The sequence below is a fragment of the Antechinus flavipes genome, chromosome 1 (genome assembly GCF_016432865.1).
Source record: "Antechinus flavipes isolate AdamAnt ecotype Samford, QLD, Australia chromosome 1, AdamAnt_v2, whole genome shotgun sequence".
Lineage (NCBI taxonomy): Eukaryota > Metazoa > Chordata > Mammalia > Dasyuromorphia > Dasyuridae > Antechinus > Antechinus flavipes.
Genome location: NC_067398.1, coordinates 393,480,822 through 393,502,458, shown reverse-complemented (window position 1 = coordinate 393,502,458; position 21,637 = coordinate 393,480,822). Strand labels below are relative to the sequence as shown.

The following is a 21,637-nucleotide window of genomic DNA, read 5'->3' as shown; positions in this document are numbered from 1 at the left end:
TACTTGGAATTCTGAAGATTTTTAAAAATTATAATGAAAGATGAATGATTATTAGCTAAACATCTGATCACTATCCCAAAATAATAAGTTAATATTAAGGATACTAATCCTTTTGGAAGTCCTTTTGGAATATTTGTTAGTCAAATATTTATTTAAAAATTCAAAAATGTTAGAACTAATGCTATTTGATCATAGCATTTGGGTTTCATTTTAATTTTTTATTTTTATTTTTAAGAGGGATTAAGTAGAAAGTCAAATCGCAATGAATAAGACTGAAGTCTTTGTAAAGTATTCAATTGAACTTTTATTGGTCTTATTTTTGGACCTTGATTTAAATTAATCCACCAGCATTTATAAGTCTATGATAAAATACATTAAATTAATGAGCAAAATGATATCATGTTGCTCACTGTTGGTTTAGACCCATTTTCATCAATATCACATGTTTCCACTATTTTAAAGATTAGGAATTCTCCTAGACACATGGTATTGAGAGAATAGATCATCATATTAAAAGTAGTAAAATTCTGAGAAAGATTTATCCTTTAGAAAGACAAATACATCCAGTGTAACATGATCCTGAGGAAATGAGGATAATTGGTCCCTTTCAAAGTTATATTAGTACCTTGAATAAAAGTGATAATTTATCTATAAAACAGAGAGTGTACCAATTTCTACTTTAAAAAGAAAAAGTGAAGCTGAAGAGGTTTAAGCTTCTGTCTAAGGAAGAAACTAGTTACTGTCACCAAATTGGTCAGATTTAAAACTTTCCAAAGTCTTGACTGTTATTTCTTTACCTCAAAATATTTTACTTTTACTGATTATTCTAGAAGGAATTTCCTAGCATATAGCAAAATCTTATACAATTAGGATTTAAAATCAAATGCATTTCAATTTACTCTCTTAGTAAAGATTCCTTGAAAAATTTTAAATAATAGCCACTTTAGGTTTTTGGCTAAATAGAATAAATATCAGTTAGAAATTAACTATGATTATTTAGCATATTTAGTATTCTGAAAAGAATATTTTTCAGCTTTCATATCATTTAATGAAATTCAGAAAAATGCTAATTAAAAAAATCAAAGAAGCTTGAGAGTTTTACTGATCTGCTGCTACAGAATTGATCAAAAGCATTATCATCACTATTTGACTGCTACTATGGGAGCCATGAAAGAAGAAAAAACAAAACCTTTAAATCAGATAGGAAGGAATGGAGAAATTTCTTGGTAAAAAACATGAGTTCAATATTTTATAAATACAGCTTCTGGGGGAGCAGAATATAATCCATCTGCATAATAATGTATCAAGGACTGACAAGTTAAAGGAAAATGCTTTACTTTGGGGATTTATAAAAGTAGACATTCCAGATATTAAAAGCATAACATTAAATTCTTAATCATATCATCATGTGAAAGGGAAAAAGTAAAAAAAAAATGACTGAGGCTCTGCTTTTCCTTTTTTTTTCTTCTTACAGATACTGAGAAGCGGTATGCAACAATGTTGTATTTTTTAAATTGTACTTTGTCTGGAGCTTATTATAATAAACGGAATACAATTTATAAAACCTAATATGAGTAGCAACTTTAGAAATTCTTGAGTCTACTCTAATTTTCTAAATTTAAGTACTTATTGGAGTTCACACTTTTGGGAGATTCATAAGTCAGTATTCAGTATGAGATTCACAAGTCAGTAACTCATAATCCTACTTTCAGATCCCATAATGTTTAAGTTTAAGATCACGTCTTTCCCTTCACAGTGCTTCACAATCTCCAAAGTGGACTAGAATCTGCATCCTAAGGACTCCTTATGATTTACTTGTTTGCTGTTCCTTAAACAAGATTCTATATCTTCCAAAATCCAAACATGGTGGATCCCTCATGCCTGGGATTCTTTTCTAATCTGTCTCCTATTTTCAAGTACCAGCTAAAGATCCTGATGCCTCAGGAAGCTTTCCTGATTCCTCTTAATTTTAATGTTTTCTCTCTATATCTTATAAATTTTCATGTAATCTTATATAAATCTTCAATTTATGCTGTATATATCTTATTTGCATATAGCTGTTTATACAAGACTTTCCCCATTAGACTGTGAGCTCTTTAGAATAGGGTCTGTCATTTGCTTTTCTTTGTATCCCAAGGGTGCATAGTTCTTTGAATCCCTAGGTTCACATTTAACATATTCTTGTTGAATGGCTTATAATGTTTTGAATAATGTCACATGTATATTGATATCATATTGCTTACCTTCTTAATAGGTAGGAGGAAATTTAGAACTAAAATTTTTAAAAAATCAATGTTAAAAATAAATTTGTTAATGAACAAAAAATTATTGTCGATTTGATTTTTGTCTTCATACTTTCATTCACATTAATCCCTCTGCTGTGAACATCTTTTGTCTTCTTGACTTGATCATTTACCACCAATTATTTAAAGCATGACTGAACTCCCACTTATTTTTGGAAACCATTCCTGATCTCCCCCAGTCAGTAATAATTTCTTTCTCTCAGTTGGATTTCATGGCATTTTGTATAGCTAATTTACTTACCATATAATTTGTGTGTGTTTAGATTAACTTCCTTTATATGAGATGGTCACCCCCTTAAGTTGGCTTGACTTGTTACCACATTCATTCTCATAATCCCAAATTCTAAAATATTCCAGGAATGTATTTGTTTCTTTATTGATTAATAAAATTGTAACTACTTTTTTATTAAAGTTCTGAATTACTAATTCATTTTAAGTATAATTTATTCAATTTGTAACTACTTTCTTATTAATTAAAACTCTGATCACTACCTAATTTTATTAAATATAATTTATTCAATCAAATGGAGAAAAAAATAATCAATAAACAGTTAATTACTTCTATGTATCAAAGTCCCTAAACTCATAGACTTCTTTTTTCCCCTTGAGGTAATTGGGGTTAAGTGACTTGCCCAGGGTCACACAGCCAGGAAGTGTTAAGTGTCTGAGGCCAGATTTAAACTCAGGTCTCCTGACTTTAGAGCTGGTGCTCTATCCACTGCACCACCTAGCTGCCCAGATTGGATAGATATTAATAAATATCATTGTTATTGATTCATTGTTAGAATCCTAGTGTTAACTCAACTTGAAACAAGATGATAACTCAAGGGAGATGTTAGAATTCTAATGTTAACTCAATGGAATTGATACAATGCTTATTGATTCACACCTTAGCATGAATCCTGACAAAGTGATAAATCAATTGCCTAATTTAGCATGGTACTTAGCAAATCCTTAGCTCACTAATGTATTTAAGTACTCATTGGAGTTCACACTTTTGGGAGATTCACAAGTCAGAAACCATAATCCTACTCTTAGATCTCATAATCCCACTCTCAGATCCCATAATCCCATTCTCTCAGAGAAGGAGTCAACCTTTTACACTGAGCATAAAAAGAGCTTCAGTGAGCCAGTCAGTCAGTTCAGCAGAAGCTCTTTCTCAGAGGCAAGATAGATTTATTCCATCTTCCACCACCTTTGTGCTGGCTGGAGGCTGAAGAGAGCAGAGGCAAAGGACTAGCAGCAAGAGCTCTTGGAACCAAGGAGAGAGAAGGCCTCCCGAAAATTAGTCGAGCCCCAAGTGAAGAAGATAAGATTTTGGAAGAGACAATAAAAGACTGTACTTTAATCCCTGGCTGCATTTGGGGTGATTGTTGATCTGAACTGATACTAAGGCTGCCTCCAGAAAACCTCCCCAAGAAATCTGCTCCCAGAAAGAACCATTATATTATAAAGAAGAGAACACCATAGTTCATTAATTGAATAACATTAATACCAAAGACATAAATAATTATTTACAACATCTTATCTCTCACCAGCACTTTAATTCTTCATTTTTTGAAAACAGCCCCACCACTCAGTTGCCACAAAATACCAATTAAAGCCTCTTCTTAATTATTTATGATATAAAGGTTAGACAAACCCTTTCTTATCTTCTTTTCAGCCTGACAAGAAAAGTCTCTTCATAGATGATATTTAAAACTAAATTTCTGTGCAAATAGCAATTACAGCTCTGCCTATTCTCACACACTCCTCACAGATAATTTAATTGTAGCATGGATTGAGGGGAGATCACTAGGTCCCCTAATACTTTTGATAAAAAAGCACGGATCTTTGGAAGAAAAGAGAATTTTCTATGGAACTAAATATGCCCATTGACTCTGAATTGAAGAATTCTACAGCACTTTAGGATGATGCAAAAGCTCTCCTTTGGTTCATGATTCCCATGTATTGCTGTGCCTGTGAGATTGTGTTGATTTTTGATGACTGAGTCAAGAGGAAATTCTCCTTTTGGTGATCCCTAAGAGAGATGAAAGCAATTATACCCTTTTTCTTTGGGCTTTTGTTCTTTTGGGATGCTCTTGAATTTCTAGCAGAGGAATTACTTTCCCTTGCTTCCCCTAGAGATGAGGTCAGCTATTAGCATAGGCAAGGAGCCTAAGTACTTGCTTAAGAGAACCTGAGTTCTCCACCACTTTTCCATTTTCTTTCATAAATATCAGTTAGAATTAGTTATCTTTATAAATGAATCTTCACTCCTTTAACCCTCACCTCATTTCATTTTTAGAAATATTCAAAAATCATATATTTTCAGTGTTTATCAAAAGTTCTTGGTCTCATCTGAGTAAAAAAAAAAAATCAGCATTTAATTTATTCTGAAGAAACAATGTTTTGAATAGAAAATCTTTTTTTCCTGCTTGTTTCAAGGTCTAATCAATTCCTAAAGGAACAGGTATAATCAGTCCAGGCGAGAATCCTCTTTGAAACTGATTAGAGTAATATCTTCAGTAAGAACAACAGGCCTTTTGCTTAATTCAATTAAATATATTCCTCCTTTCTTTTCTGTATATCAGACTGAATGGGTTTAGGAAAATGATTTTCCAGGAAGTGTCCAAAGTTTCTATTCTAGTTTTGTTCTCTTTGATGATTTAAAATCTTGCCACTGGATACAGATGACTCCAGGGGAAGAAATAAGGCTAATGATTTTACATAGCACTCCCTCACTTAAATCTAATTTACTTGCATGTAATGGCATCACCTCCCTGCTGTCAGGATTCTCTTCATGCACGAAGGACAAACAACAATCTTCCTTAAATCTTGACTGATAAGAGTTTGTCTTTGTTTGAACTCTATAAACTGTAAGATGGAGATGATTTATATCCAGATTTTCAAAGGTAGTATGAATCTCAGTCCCTCTGAATTTCTTAATAAATAGCTTGAAGAAGCTATATTTTGAATTTAATTAACAAATTTATTTCTGATAGATTCTCTGGTTTAAAAAAAATGGCCTGCTTAAGACTAAGTTTTTAATTCTATTTTTCTTTGGGAATTTGATAGTTATCCAGTTTGGTCTCCAGGATGCCTAGAAGATTTGGACTTTGTATATTTCTCAGATAAAGAAGATCTGAGATAAATGGGAAATTTCTGTTCAGTTCTCTAAGGCTGCCTTTGCCTTTTGGGAAAATTGAATGACTGTACTAGTTTATTACTTTATTTTTTCTGTATTAATTTAGTGATTATGCCTCTGATACATAATAATATTTTGTCAGAGTCTTAGACCCTCTTATTAGAAATGATCTGATGTTCTTTCTTCTGTCACAGTTAAATCACCACCTTCTTTCCTCTCATTGTTTTAATTATTGTAGTTGTTCTTCTTAATATACTCTGGTTTTCCATATCACTTAAACAATGCAGAGAACTAAACTTCATATGACATTTTAATAAGGATTTAAATTGTAGATTTGTTTTCAAGATTTTGTTTGTCATAATTAATACAACTTGGCATCATGTTTTTTTAAAAGAATTGTACAAAATCAATGATTTATATTCAATATTCAGTACATTTCTTCCTAGACCATTCACTAAGATGTCATTGCTCTAAAAGTCTAGCTACATTATTGTGATTACTGCTTCCTTGCTTTATTATGATATATCACAAAAAAAAATTGGTCCTGCAAAATTTATTCTTTACAAGATCAAGCTATCCTGTAGTTTTTTTTTTTTTTAGGTAGTTGCAAATTGATTGATCAAAGACAATCAATTTTCTTATATTTAAAAAAAAACTATGATTAAACTGTATTAAGATTCTAATAAAATTTTTGAGAGCAGCATGAAAAAATGATGCAAAATGACATTATTAAATATATCAAGAAAAAAGTGGTAGGTGTAGAATGTCAAATATCTAGATGAATTTTTTTTTTACAAAATTGAAAAAAATAGTCACTAAATATTTGGATCTAATGGCTTTATTTATTTTTGATTTTTTCATCTAGATATTTTACATTATATCTATCACTTGAATATTAAAAATAAACCCAATGCAGTTCTGTATATAGGCTTATTAAGTGGAGTACACTTGAATTTCATCTCTTTCAAATCAATGTAATAAAAAGATCATGACATTTTCTCTTAGGGACAAATTCCAAAACAGAATTGAAGCCATTCATCCTACTTATCCTGTAAAGGCCCTGCCCCATTTTTATTTTTGTAAATGTAAGACAATTTTTCAAAATTTGGTTAATTTTTTTTTAAACTAGTATTTTCCTTTCTCCTTCCAAATACTTCTACTAAGGTATTTATTAAATACCTTAAACATCTATTAAGTTACCTGTGTTAGGAAAAAAAAAAGGAACATTGGTGTATTTTTAAGAAAAAGAATCAATATGTTAGTAATTGCTAAAAATTACCCAAGAGAAATGAAATCTCAAATGCAAATCAAATCCCCTAGAAAAATTCTTTCCAAAGACAAAAACTTAACAGGAAACTGGATTCCAGAATCTACCTGTGTTTACCCCTGGTAATTATAATAAAGGTAGATGCTCGAATGTTCATTTTTCTTTCTGAATGGCTCTATGTATTTCCTTTGGAAAGGATTTTCTAGATGAATTGATTCATATTACTTCATTTAAGACCTTAACATGGCTGTTTATCCTCTGTTTCTCTAAAAGTGGATATCATCACACTTTATAAATCAAAATCTTTTCATATTTTTCTAGATTCAGCAACTCATTATTTTCTCCAACACAGCAATAATCCAACATCATGCTATCTACTTATTTTAAATGATCTAAAATAATATTGATTAATATGGCTGGCAGATAGTGTGATTTCCCTAATTTTCTTTTTTGAGCAAATCTATCTTAGCTTTAACTTTGTCTGAGATCAATGATTATTACCCCTGCTTTTCCCATCAATATTATTATGTTTGTATGTGTCTCTTATTTTCTATTCTTACTGACTTCTTTGCTTTACTTCTACCCACTATCTTATCCTACTATTACTTAGCCTATCCTGATCTCCCTCTTCAAGGAGCCTTCATTTATAATGTCTTCCCACCCTTTCTCTTGTTCTTTCATTCCCATTAATCTATTCACCCTCTCTTATCCTAGTCTCACTCCCTCTTGTTTCTTTGTGAATTTAGAAGATTTTTATACCCTTCTAAATATAGATAGATTATTCTCTCTTTAACATTTTCCTCATGAGAGTAGAGTTCCAGAACTACCAGCTCTCCTCCGTCTGTTTGCTATGTGTCAGTTTTTGCTCTCTCACATCATTTTTTTCCCATAGCTTTTTATTCACAAGTTATATAAATATGGGTAATTTTACAGCATTGACAATTGCCAAACCTGTTGTTCCAATTTCCCTCCTCCTCCCCCCCATCCCCTCCCCTAGATTTTTGATTACATCAAATTGAAAAGTTTTTGTACAAACAAAACTAATGCAGACAAGATTAGAAGGGAAGCAATAAACTGGGAAAATATTTTTACAGTCAAAGGTTCAGATAAAGGACTCATTTCCAAAATATATAGAGAATTGACTCTAATTTATAAGAAATCAAGCCATTCTCCAATTGATAAATGGTCAGAAGATATGAACAGACAATTCTCAGATGAAGAAATTGAAACTATTTCAAGCCATATGAAAAGATGCTCCCACTTCATTTGTATAAAATACTCTATTTACCTTTTCCAATATGGTTTTGCTTTTAAGAATCATATCATACACAGCAAAAATTTAATATTTCTTTTGAACTACCCAATTTCCAATAACAACCTTAGATATATGGCTTACTTTTCTATATATAAAACATAAGCAATCTGTCCATATCAACTCCTTTGAAATTAATCTTTGCTGTTTACCTTAGATTCTATATGTTAAATTTTCTATTAAGTTCAGGTTTTTTTCAACAAATTCCTTTAAGTCTAGCAATTCATTGAATGTCTGTTTATTATTTCCTGGTCTCTTTATAACTTTTTTTGCTGTCTTTCCTTTGCCCATATTGAAGGAGTCATTTTCTTAAGATTCTGGATCTCCTTTTCTGGTTGATTGACCTTCTTTACATTATCGTGATTTTTCTGAATTGCAATTTTTTTCTTCAGTTTTTCTCATTCTCATTTTATTTTTAAAGCCTTTTAAAAAGTGTTCTTCTCTGATTTTTTTTGGGGTAAGTGACCATTTAACCTCAAATCACGAAATCTAGCCTACTCTAAGTATCTGCAGACAGCAGCATTCCTGCCTCACTGTTTCTTTACTCACCAAGTATGTGCTGGTTCCTTATCACTAAGGACCATGTATCCTCAGCAAATCTGGGCTGGTGTTTCTTGTCAAGAGAAGTTCTCTCTATCTTCACTGACACAGTCTTCCAAACAGTCTGAGAAATGTAAATTCCTGTGTTTGAGGCCAAGGCTACCCTTCAACCTGTCTAACTCCAGGACTCACAGCTTGTTTCAGTGGAATTAGCCTGGAGATATTTATACTTCACAGCAGCCAAAGCTACATCCAGGTATTTTTCTTCAGATCTTCCATTTTCTCAGGGGACCACTCTTCTGCTTCAACTCTTATTTGAAATGTTCACTCTGAAGCACAATTTTGTCTCATTTGTGAAGGAAATTCTGAAGAGCATGGAATTTTCTGACTTACCATCTTCCTAGAATCATCCTCAACCAGGTTTTCAACCTTAGCCATTCTAGTTTCTTTCCTTTCTCATATATACCCAAACAGATATGAATCCTTGTTGATTCTACCCTCATACTTGTTCTCATATTCATTTTCTTCTTTATAATTATGAGTTCACCATCTCAAATTCAGGCCTTTTGCCATTCAATATTTCATCCAAATTAGCTTATTAATTGTTTCATGAGCTTGGCACTGTGCTGCCAATAATTTGGAATAATCTTGAAATTCCTGATATCCACTCCTTTCTTACTTTTGAATCTTAGAATTTTTATATTCAGGTTTCTATGCCAACCTTAGAGAAATATTTTCAGTGCATCCTCTCTATTTAAATTATTTTATATTTATTTATCTGATACATGGTATATCCTTTAGAAGAATGTAAATTTGTTTGATGTAGGAACTGTTTGTTGTCTTTGTAGCTCAAACATCTAGCATAGTGCTTTGTATGAATAAATATTTATTGAATTGAGTTAGGTTCATGTGATTTTAAATTCTATTCCCAATTTTTCTGTTTTAACAAGATGGGTATTTTGTAAGGAACATATGGTAAGTTATGATGGCAAATGGGTACTTATAGTACATTGAAGTATAGATGATGGTAATTTTTTTTTACCCTATAACCAGATATATCTCAAAATTTCAGGCAATTTAGAAAGCTGAAACCTGCTTCTCAGCAAATGATCACAAAGGAATAACACTGATTTACAAAACTCTCTCTCTTTGATATTCATTAGTTATTAGAATAGAAAGGAGTTATGCAGCTAGATATATTTATTAATGTTGATTTTCTATTGTTTTAGCATCTAAAAAGTTTGACTTACTATCATTTCAATTCAAATGATTTATTAAACACTTACTACATATAAGTTAATATGCTAGATACTAAAAGCAAAACAGTCCTTGTCCTTCATGGGTTTTTGAGACCAGTATCATTAATTCCATAGCACAAAGCATACCTTTTGCTATGCTTTTGGAGAAAATGTCAGTTCTTGAGAGACTGTGATCTCTTCTCTCTGAGCTTCCATGAATAGGAGAAAAAAATGCATTTTACTTTATCTCTTGCCTCTTTGCTGTTTTAGACAGCAACAGAAGCTAATTCAGTTAAAAAAAAAAGCCACTTGTTTTTATTTCTTTCTCCAAAGATAATTTTTTAATGTATCTCTGCTACAGGCCTTTCTACCTCATTTACCAAGCAAAAGATTGCTTTCTGAGGAAGTAAAATTGCAACACATTCCTCTTATTATAAATTGTGTATTTTTCTCCAAATACTCCTTTGTACTGTGCCAAAAGCCTAGCCCTGATCTGAATGCTGATCTTATCAAGCATTTATAAACACTGATTTAGTTACCTGCTACTTATTCCTTCTCTAACCTGGACATGTTTTGTTAAAAAAAAGTCTTTTTATTTCCCAAATACAACCTCTTATTTCTTTTTCTTTTTCTTTAAACTAATTAATGGATACTAATTATATAAGAGGCAAAAAAGGATCTTATGAAAAGAGCTTTTGAAAAAAGTTATATGCCTATTCTTTACTGTATTACTAAAGACTCTGTCCTGAGTCTTTTTTTTTTAACTTCCTACTTGAAACTTTACTTTTCCCCCAATTTCTTATATCACTCTTCCAATTCCTCCTCCCAAATTACTACTATCTTCACAGAGGTTGTCCTCTATGAGTACAATGTATTCTCTCCTCAGCTCCACTTCTGAGAATCCCTAACTTCCTTCAATGCTTGCTTTAAGTACAACCTCCCATGAAATCCTTCTCACTCTCCTTTAGTTGTTGGTGGTCTTTATTTGAAAATTACTTTAAATTTGTTTTGTATTGACAATCTGTGAACATATTATTTTCCCCAGCATCTTCAAGGAGGAACCTTTACATTTTTGTCTTTGTATCTCCAGTGTCTAGCACAGTATCTTGTATGTAGTATATTAAAAACAAAACAAAACAACAAAAACAAAAACCGCCTACAAAAACATTCTTTAAATGAATGAATGAATTATCTGCCCTGAGAAACTAGTCACCTCTAAAATAGTTCCAAAGTGGATTCTTTGAGCCTTAACAAAGAATGATATATCTTTCTCTTTTTTTGCTTCTATCTTCCTCAGCTTACTGTACCCTATTTTCTGTCAAGGTACCTTCTATTGCTCTGTTGATATCTTGGCAACCCTTGGTAACTCAAATCCCTAATTCCATATGTATAGCCTCAACTTAAATTATCATTTATGGTAAAAGACAACCTCAAATGTATAAAACTGCATGAAAAGGGATTTTTAGAAAACAGAATATACTAAAAATTAAATTGTGTATCTTAACTCTTCCAGAAGTTGAGGAACTTATATTATGTCCTCCTGGTTATAGTGTACTACCACATGTTTCTTTTACAAACCTGAAGAAGTTACTGCCCTCACCTAAGTAAACAGATTATTATCCAAAAATGACATTGTCTATGTTGAAATATTCAAATGATTTATAAAAAACCTCTGAATGTGTTAGTAGAAATCTAAGAGCAAAATTAAGGGAATATGACTATTTCTAATCATGGGTTTTGGCAGGAAAATGTTCCCTTGTTGTTTTGCCAAGATATAGAAAGGCTGGCAGCTTTATACTCAAAAAATGTATAAAAATGTACCAAAGTTATCATATATTAAAAACTGTATACTAACTCTTAATACAACAATGAGATTTTATTTGAAAGCTGGGGTAAATATTTTTCTCCCTGCTCTAATCCATGCTGTATAGAGTGTGTTCTCAGATTAATTTTCCTAAAACACTGCTTTTTTACTTTTCTATTTTATTTTCTGCATAGATATCTTTAATGGCTATTCCATGGGTACAAGATAATATCTGCATTCTTAGCTTGGTATTTTAGGCCTCTACAAAACTTCTTATACTTTCGACTTATTTTATATGAATTCTCATTCCAGTCAAAGGTACTGATTCTTTATCATGAAATGCCTACACTTTCCCCTATGCGTTTGGTCATGCTATTTTCTTCAGCTACATTTCCTACATTTCCCTTCTCTCTATCTTATTATTACCTTAAGCATCAATCCACTCATTATTTGTAACTACTATTTTCCAGAATATTTCCTCCCTTAAAATCTTATATCCCTTGTTTTTTTGAACCACTCAACACAACAGATATTAGCTTTTCTATTCATTTTCTAGTTGTTCTATTTATGTAGATTCTTGTTTCTCTAAATAGATTATAGGATATTCTACCATAAAAAGAGAATGACAAAATTTCAGGTACCTCAGAGACTATCCAACATAGTCTACCTGAACAAGAATCTTCTCTCTAACATACCCAACCAGTGGATATCTAGCCCCTTGTAATGAGAGGAAACTCATTACTGGTTGGAGCAGCTCATTTCATTTTAGCTATTTCTACATTTCCCTTTGCATTAAACCAGAATTTTTCTCTCTGAAATTTCCATTGATTGTTACTTGTTTTGACTAATTAGATTTGGTCAGTTGAATAAATCTAGACCTTTTTCCAAGTGGCAGTCTTTCAGAGACAGTTATGATGCCTTTCCCAAGTGATCTCTTCTCTTGGTTAAACAACTCCATGTTATACAAATCATTCTCTGGATATTACATTTTATGACAGGCTTTATTAAGCTAGAAAGATATGGAAAGGGGCAATAAAAAAACCAGAAAGGATCCCAAGATCTTGCAACATGAAGATTAGTGAAAAGAATTGGAGATTTTTAGCCTAAGGAGGAGGATGCATGGGAGACATGATAAAATTTTCAAGTGTTTGGAAAGCTGTCCATTTTCACATGACAGTAATTACATTTCTGGATTCATCTCAAAATTAGCAACAATGAATGAAACTTTCTAGGAGTCAAAATTAGTCTTGATATAAGGATTTATATTCTAACAATAACTATCATGAAATGGAATGGGATGCTTCAAAAATAGTAAATTCACCTTTATAGGAGTTTTTCAAGTAAAGGGAATATGGACATGTGTTAGGAATCCTGTGGTGAGGAATTGGAAGAGTAGCATAGGTTGGATTAGTTGGCTACTGAAGCTCCTATTAACTGTGAATTTCTGTGATTCTCTCTTATATCTCATTGTGTCCTAAATATCTGGTAGCATCCTACCAAGAATAGTCACTTACTAAATGATTTTTAATGAGACTTATGATGATAATTTTAAGTCTAAAAAGTACATTAAAGTACTAGGAACACAGACTGGTGATGCATTATTTAATTTGATGACTGCCTGCACTACTTCTTTTGTTTCATATTTTCTTGGTCTTTATCTCTTTTTCTGGTTTTTGAAGCTGACACTAAATTTTAATTCTATGCTTAATGACATTTATAATTCTATTTAGTTTTATATCTTAAGCAAATATAATTAAGAAACTCTCTGAACCATACTCAGGTTACTTGATGCATTGGCCCTCATTCAACACTGCTATAATGGCTGGCATCTTACTTATTAATATTGTTTTAGGGTAATTTATGATTGTAACATGAAAATGGAACTCCATGATAATTGTTTTGCAAACAAGACTGAGAACCATGGGAAGCATCATTATTGAAGACACTAAAGCATTCACATAGAAATCTTTTTTTTTTTTTGTTAGCTAAGTTTCAAATATTTAAAAAGTTCTCATGGAAAAAATGGTGGCTATCATCTATTATAAAACAAAACAAATTACCTGGTTTTGGAACTAAAGACTAAGGTTCATGAAAAGGAAAATCACGTAGCTCACTATGAAAAACCAAGTGCATTTTCAGTTTTTGAAAATAGCATCAGATTTCACAACATTGTTTCTGAATTTTTGGCAAAGGCATTTTGTTGCATCTGAGCCAAAGGTCTATATAAGACCTCTGAAGCTTTCAAAGCATAATCCATCAAGGACCAATGAAATTCTTACCTAAGCTATTACTAAATTACATTATTGCAGCAGCAAATTTTAGTAGCCATTTAATGCATTGACTTAGAACAAAAAAAGAAATGGGTGGAATGAATGGAAATTCATCCTGAATTAACAATAATTCTTCAGATTGAATCACAATCAGTTTTGTTGTTCAGCTGTTTTCAGTTTGTGTGACTCTTCATAACCCCATTTGGTATTTTCTTGGCAAAGATACTAAAATAGTTTGCCATTTTGTTCTCCAGTTCATTTTACAGAGGAAGAAACTGAGGCAAACAGGGTTGAAGTGACTTTCCTAGGGTCAGAGAGCTAATAAGTATCTGGGGCTATATTTGAACTCAGGTCTTCCTAACTCCAGGCTCATCACTCTATTCATGGTGCCAACTAGCTGTCCATTGTGCTGGTATTAGATATACAAACACAAAATGCTAAAGTTCCTATTCTCAAAGAGTTTCAATTCTTATTTTTTATGAGGGAGATATAACATATCCAGAAATAAATATGGGATATATCTTACATTTTATTTAATTATATTATATTTTATTAATTATGTGTATATCTATATAACACATATCACAGTATATATAATATATATATAAATGTATATAAAATTTATATACAAATATATAAATGTATATACACATATACATGTATATGATCTATGTATATATCTGGTATATAATAAATATACACATTTTGTGTGCATATGTTATATACATATTATATATATTTACATATATTGTACTGCATAGATATAAGTGTATATGAAGATGTAAGTTCTAGTCATTTTGTTAATGGCTTTTAAATGCCAAATGCAATTTACTTGTTTCTTTATTTTATGCTGACAACAGTTTCACTAGGGTTCATGAGGGTCAAGATCATTAACAATTTTGCTAACTTTCTCAGAAGGGCACTCTTGATAATGGTAACAGCTGTAGCTATGCTTGGGCATGAAGGGCTTAAGGAGGAGCAAATTCCCAGATATGCTTCATCAAGTATTTTCTCATTTGAAGCCATGCCATGTACTACTCTCCAGTTCTGTCACTTTTGCCGTAGTTTTTTAATTGCATTTTAACTGCAATTAGATAATTTTATTTATATTACCTAGTCTGATCCTTGTGGTATTCAGGTCAACATTAAACATTTTCTTTCTTTATAGTACAAATGGAAGAAATGGAAACTTTAGATAGCACACAATCTGCAACCCGTGTTGCCCCTTCTGTAGCAAATGAACCAAATTTGGCAATAGAACTTGGCACGGACTACTAACGGCTTCAACATTGCTCTTCTTTGGAATCATGCACTGGTATTTCTCTGTTGTCCTTCTGGATGAACATCTGTGTCTTAAGTTTCTCATGTCCTTCCTTGTCCTTTGGTCCCTAGCAATGGTAAAAGTGGCCCATGAAGCTTTTTCAGCTCATAGCTTTTTGAAGATAATCTTAGCTGTGTTCTAATTATTTTACTGAAAGTTGAAGAAAAATTTCATAAAAGATAAATGGTGTTATTTTCCTCGCTGAAACAATCACAAGCCTCAATTGTAAAAAGACATTAAGAAATAGGATAGAATGCCCCAAATGATAAATGATCAAGAGATATGATGTAGCCAAAGGGCTATAAATTCATGCATATCCTTTGATCTAACAATACCACAGCTAGGCAGGAATCCCAAAAGAGATTTTTTTTTTTAAAACTAAAGGGACCTATATGTACAAAAATATTTATAGCAACTCTCTCCTCAAGGCAAAAAATTAGAATTTGAGGGGATGGCCATCAAATGGGGAATGACTGAATAAATTGTGACATGTGAGTATGATGGAATATTATTGTTTTCTGGGAAATGATGAGCAGAATGCTCTCAGAAAAAAAAAAAAGACCTGGAAAATCCTCCATGAACTCAAACAAAATGAAATGTACTGTATATGGAGCAATAGCAATATTCTGGGATGATCAGCTGTAAATGATTTTGCTATTCTCAACAATGCATGATTCATGACTACTCTGAAGGACTTATGATACAAAATCCTCTCTATACCCAGAGAAGGAACTGATTGCATCTAAATACATTTCTCAATCTCTCTCTCTTTCTCTCTCTCTCTCTCTCTCTCTCTCTCTCTCCTCTCTCTCTCTCTCTCTCTCTCTCTGTCTCACTCTTTCTTTCTCTTTCTTTGTATAAGATTTATGTTTACTGTCACAAAATGATTTTTGGAAATGTTTTGCATAACTTCACATGTGGTTTTTTATTGGGATTATGGTGGGGAAAAGAGAAAATCTGTAACTCAAAAGTTTTAAAAACAAATTTAAAAATTTTTTTAAATGTTAAGTGGGGAAAATATTTAATGAATAAATTAAAAAATATAACAAAAAGAGAAAATTATTAGACTGATGTGAGCTCTAAAGTATATCTCTAAAGTATTATATGTTGAGGTACTTACCATGTTGAAGATAGCCATGGTTAATATAATCGTAGTGGTGGTAACTGTGAGAGTGATTCGTGGCCAAGGACGATTTGCAATTATTCCAGATGATTTCAAAATCCATAATAATGAGGCAGAGGCTTTTTTGCTACATTGCTAGAGAAAGAGAATAGGAAATAGACCATTTTTATACATGTGAATGGAAACTAGTCATAAAGATACACATACTTATATGCATGTACTTATATATTCAGGTGCACATGTATACATATACATATACATATATGTGCACACGCACACACACACACACACACATATATAAATACCTGCTGGCTATATTTTCAGAGAAGCTAATTTGGTAAGTTATTAAAATAGTTTTGGGATTATAATTTTAGTTTAAGAATAAATTTGTGATAGCATCTGAGTAATATATTTGAAATAAGATCTTTTAAATCTCTTAGTATACCTATTAAAATAACTGAGGAAAAACACTTGGTTACTCAAATTTATCTTTTGATTATTTTGTGGGGGGAGATCATGACCATTTTCAAACACTTCCTAAAAATTCAACTTATTTGTGAAAAAGGTGGCATAATTTATCTGATAAAATAATAATAGCAATAACAATAATGACAATAATAATAATTCTTATTATTGAGACCATACTAAATATTTGTAATTTTCAAACTATATAGAATGAATAGTTTGTTTTTAAAGCTCAGAGATCTAATGGGGGAATTAGAAACTATTTGGCAAAAAGATGACAAGCATGTCACCTCTGTTCTGTCTGCTACTGGAAATATCCCAAAGGTGCTTTCAGTGACCTGACAGAAGGATGAGCTTACACGCCAATACTTCTATTCAGTTACTGAAAAGGAATGCACTCACTTTATTCATCTGAGTAATAGTCTAAGAATAATTTCAGTAAAGTGACTTGTCCTTGGACCACTTCTTTCTGAACTTCATCCAAAGAGATGACAAGATTAAAAGAAGATGAGAAACTTTCAAAATACAGACTTAGAAAAAAAATCAAAATCATGTGAGAACAAGATGAGGTTAATATCATTCCTGTTTTCATGTCTGCTACTGAGTTGTACTTTTAATGAGCTTACAAAAAGATTAGTTAGTATAATAATATTTTTATTTAACCACAAAAAGCAGGATTTTTTGTCTAACTATAAACCAACAAGTAAGTGACATAGTGGATAGAACTTTGGGCCTGGATTCAGAAATATCTGAGTTCAGATCTAGCCTAAGCCATTATCTAGCCTTGGCTTTGGTCACTTGTTTGACCCTGGAAAAAGTACCTCACCTCTCTTTGCCTCAATTTTCCTTAATTATAAAAGGGAAACAATAAGAACAATAAGTAGGAAACCTCCCAGGAGTTGTAGTGAGGATCAAATGAGATCATTTGGGTAACATGATTACTAAAATGCCTGGCACATAGCAGGTACTTAATTCTTATTTTCTCTTTTGAATATAAAGAAATAAGAACCAGAAAGCAACTTCTCTAAGAGATATTTCCAGCTGAACTCCATTAAACAAAGTAAGAAGAATTATTTGTCTATAGAATAACTCCATTATTAATTTGGTACCTTTAACTAATAAGATGGTATCTATGGGTCTCAAGAATTAAAAACAATTCTTTTTTTACTGGATTCTAAAGAAGAGGAGGCAGAATAAATATGTATAATAAATAATAGCTCACACTTTCCCTAGTGAACTCTGACTTGTTTCCAGCGAAAGGCTATCCCACTGTGGGACCAATAAAAGTGAAATAATAATCCATTTGAAAATCAGTCATTCACATTATTTTTACTATATAAGAAGTGCAACCCTTTATTATTTATATTCTGTATATGTATACATATATAGTATATATATATGTTCTTATTCTTTTTATAATCAATCAGCATGATTAATGAATAGAAATGTGTTTGGAATATGTCTCATTATTTTTGGGAATGATAAACCATTACATTATAAATGGAGAACAAATTATGATAATATTTAATTTTAGATATATGTTCACATAATCCTCCATTTGTTTAATTATAGTGTGATCATGTATCCTGCAATAAGTTAGCAGTTATTCTACTAATAATCCTCAGGGTTGTTTATATGCAAAAATTCTGCTTGATCTATTTCTCCTCATTGCATTTCTTTACCCTCCTCACCTTTTCAATTCTTTCTGCTGTTCCTTATCTACAATAACCCAAAAGTCTTAATGTAGTTTTAAGCTACTCAGTCCTATTAAGCTAATAAAGCTATGTAAGATATTAAAGCTTAAAACTGCAATAAGACTTTTGAGGTATATTAAAAAGATAGGATAAGAGCATCTATTTGTGGCAAGCATCTCAAATATTTCCTCACTAATGTAGAATCTTACAAAAAACAATCTCAAAGAACATAAATATGAAAAGGAAGCCACACTTAAAATTTTTCATCTATTTCTGATTCTCATAAGTTTTTCACTTCTTTTAGGTTCTATGAATGAAAGGATATATTGAGATACATACATTATTAACTCATGGAATAAGGCTTGTGCTTAACTTTACAGTCTTTGTAGAATTTAACACAATGCTCATACATGGGGTAGATTTCCCAATCATATACTGTAAACAAATAATTAGAGGATTATCAAACTCTGTATAAACTCTTTCAGCTAGCAGGATATTATTTAATGTATCAATTGGATTCTGTTGGATCTTAAGTCTTAATATAGACTTTCAAAATGCCTTATGAGCAGTAGGGATTCATTTTATATTGTTTATGGTAATGATGGTGATGATAATGTCACTAGTATTTCAATGGATCTATAATCTAATTGATGTTGGACTCCCTCCAATGATGTATATTTTCCCTTATTATGTGTCATTTTACTCTTCCAAAATGTTACGGGCTTTCTAGAAATTAAAAAAATACCAAAAAGATTGTAGTAACACACAGTGACATGTTACTGTCTTCGCTGAAAAATTAAAAAAAGTTTATGCTAAAAGTAAAAAAACTTGAGATTAAAACAATAACATAATTTGTTAGTTCTTGTTCCCACAGGTAGTTATTTTAATATTATACTAATCAATCTTGAAATATTTAGTTGGAAATTTTGAGAAAATATCTGTTTTACTAAGTTAGAATTAGCTTATTATTGGATTCTTATTTTTAATCTAATAAATAATATTAGATTTCAGATACTCATATCCAGTTGCAAAGCTTAAGAATTTTAATATTATAAAGCATTTCAAAATTTCCTAAAGAAACATTAAGAACATGGGACATTAAAAAAAAATGCAATAGAGAGTTAAAAAAAAACTTTTCCTTTCCAATTGCTTTGTTTGAGAAAATATTCATAAGTCTGCTCCAATATTCTTTATCATAATTATGATACATGTTTTACAGGTAAACTTGCTATCTTCTTAGTTATAGATGAATGCTAATTTACTGGATCCTAGTTCTCTCACTTAAGAAAAAAATAAGTACACGACTGAAAAGAAATCTATATCAAAAGATGTTTTTTAAAAATCCCTGTTAAAATTTGTTACCATATTTCTACTTATCAAAATCATGAACAAATTATATTTAATGTCCTGATTGAGTCCCAGAAAAACAGGATTTATCTGCCATGTCATCAGTATCCCCTACACAGTATCCTTGAGCCTGATAACACTAAATGTTTATGTCAGTGTTATTTATGAGAGGTCCAGAGAAGAAAGACACTTTTTTTTTTCTCATTAACACAGGGCACAATAAATAAAAAAAAAATTGTTAGAAAAGAGATAAATGGAGCCAAATTCTGTTTTAAAGGTGTAAAGATCCTATAATACTATTGGAAAGAAAATAGTAGTGGGGTAGATGAAAGAAATATGTGTTTGATTAGAGTAATAAAGATGGAGGGCAAAGGAAAGGAACAAGCAAAATTACAGAGAAAAAGGAGATGGTTTTGAACAGAATGAAGTCATTAGTGATGGTGGAAAACAAACTTTGTTTTCCAATTTATTAAAAAAATACTACTTTCAGGGTTTTATTCAACAAATTAATGCAATTCCTAGTCATGTTTTCCCCCCTTTAGAATTGAGTATATAAAAGTAAATTCTTAATTAAGAAATACATTCTTAATCTTTTTGGTTAAATAATTTCATATACATTAATTGCAATGATCAGAATTTGTAATATAACATACTTTGGCATAAATTCAAAATGTAGAATTATTACTTATTTGATTTAACAGTAGAGGAGTTTTATTTGTACTAATAAAAATAGTTACAAAACACTGTTATTGAAGAAAGGAAAATATATTACCACAATGACAACAACAAAGACATCTTAGTTACAAAAAGAATAATGAAACCTGACTTTAAACATTAAATAACCATAGCATGGAACTTGTCATGGAAGTGGATTTGTCATGAAATTCTTCCACAAAGATCTGTTAGAAATAATTTCATTAAATGGTGTCTTCACCTGTAATGGTACCATGACAGAGGCCTCAAGTACAGGGTTACAGTAAGCTTCCTGTTTATTCAGCTATTTCCTTTCTTCATGAGCCAGTTAGTGTTAGTGAGAATGTTTGGCTTTTGATCAAATGGAAATCAGGCTGAAATCTGAGATTCTAAAACAAGTCTTCAGTTTGGCTTGGTTGATTGGTTTTTGGCTGACCTTGGAGACAAGATTTAGTTACTTGTCTCTCAGTAGCTATAGTGTGACGATTTTGCAACTAATTTTCCCTCCAAAGGTTGTTCAGGATAACATGCAATTTAATTCAACAATTTTCTGTGAAGTTTCCAGTAAAATTCTACATGGATAAGTCACTCTTGAGAGATATTAATCTGCATTTTCAAAGGTTAGGCCAAGCAAAAGGAGGTCCTGGGTCATATTAGCAGATTGGATCAGAGTTCTCAAGAAAAAGTACAGAGAAGGATTGTATATTATCTGAGGATCAGTCTAGCTAAGTTTTGTGAGGCTCATCACTGGTTTGTTTATTAGGTGACTAACTGGATAGTAGTAGTTGAATAATTTTGTTTAAGTGAATTGAGAAAGTAAATTAAATATATTGCAAATTGAAGCAATATTAAATCTAGTAATAATTAAAATAATTTCCTCCCTTACATTTTGTAGTTCCCTCCACATTATTTAGCTGAAGGCCCAGTTGAAGAAAAAAAATGCAATAATGAGATGTACCATAATTACTAAGAAATATTAATTATCTAATATAGCGATAATTTTAATGATTTGTCTAAATAATGGAACTCTCCAAGCTTATTATATATCGTGTGCACATGTATGTATTGTATTGTATAATTCACTAGTCAAATTTGCTGTCTGATATTACCAGGAAAGAAAGTTTTTACATAAA

At 31.3% G+C, this 21,637-nt stretch overlaps 1 protein-coding gene across 2 annotated transcripts in view; it reads right to left on the bottom strand.

The window, feature by feature from the left end:
• The window catches only part of ADCY2 (adenylate cyclase 2), a 596,450-nt gene that overhangs the window by 65,100 nt on the left and 509,713 nt on the right, over positions 1–21,637 (bottom strand). For both annotated transcript variants that reach the window (XM_051969830.1, XM_051969831.1), the window contains exon 16: positions 16,303–16,440. In XM_051969830.1, the coding sequence (XP_051825790.1) occupies positions 16,303–16,440 (138 nt within the window). The remainder of the gene's footprint in view (positions 1–16,302; positions 16,441–21,637) is intronic.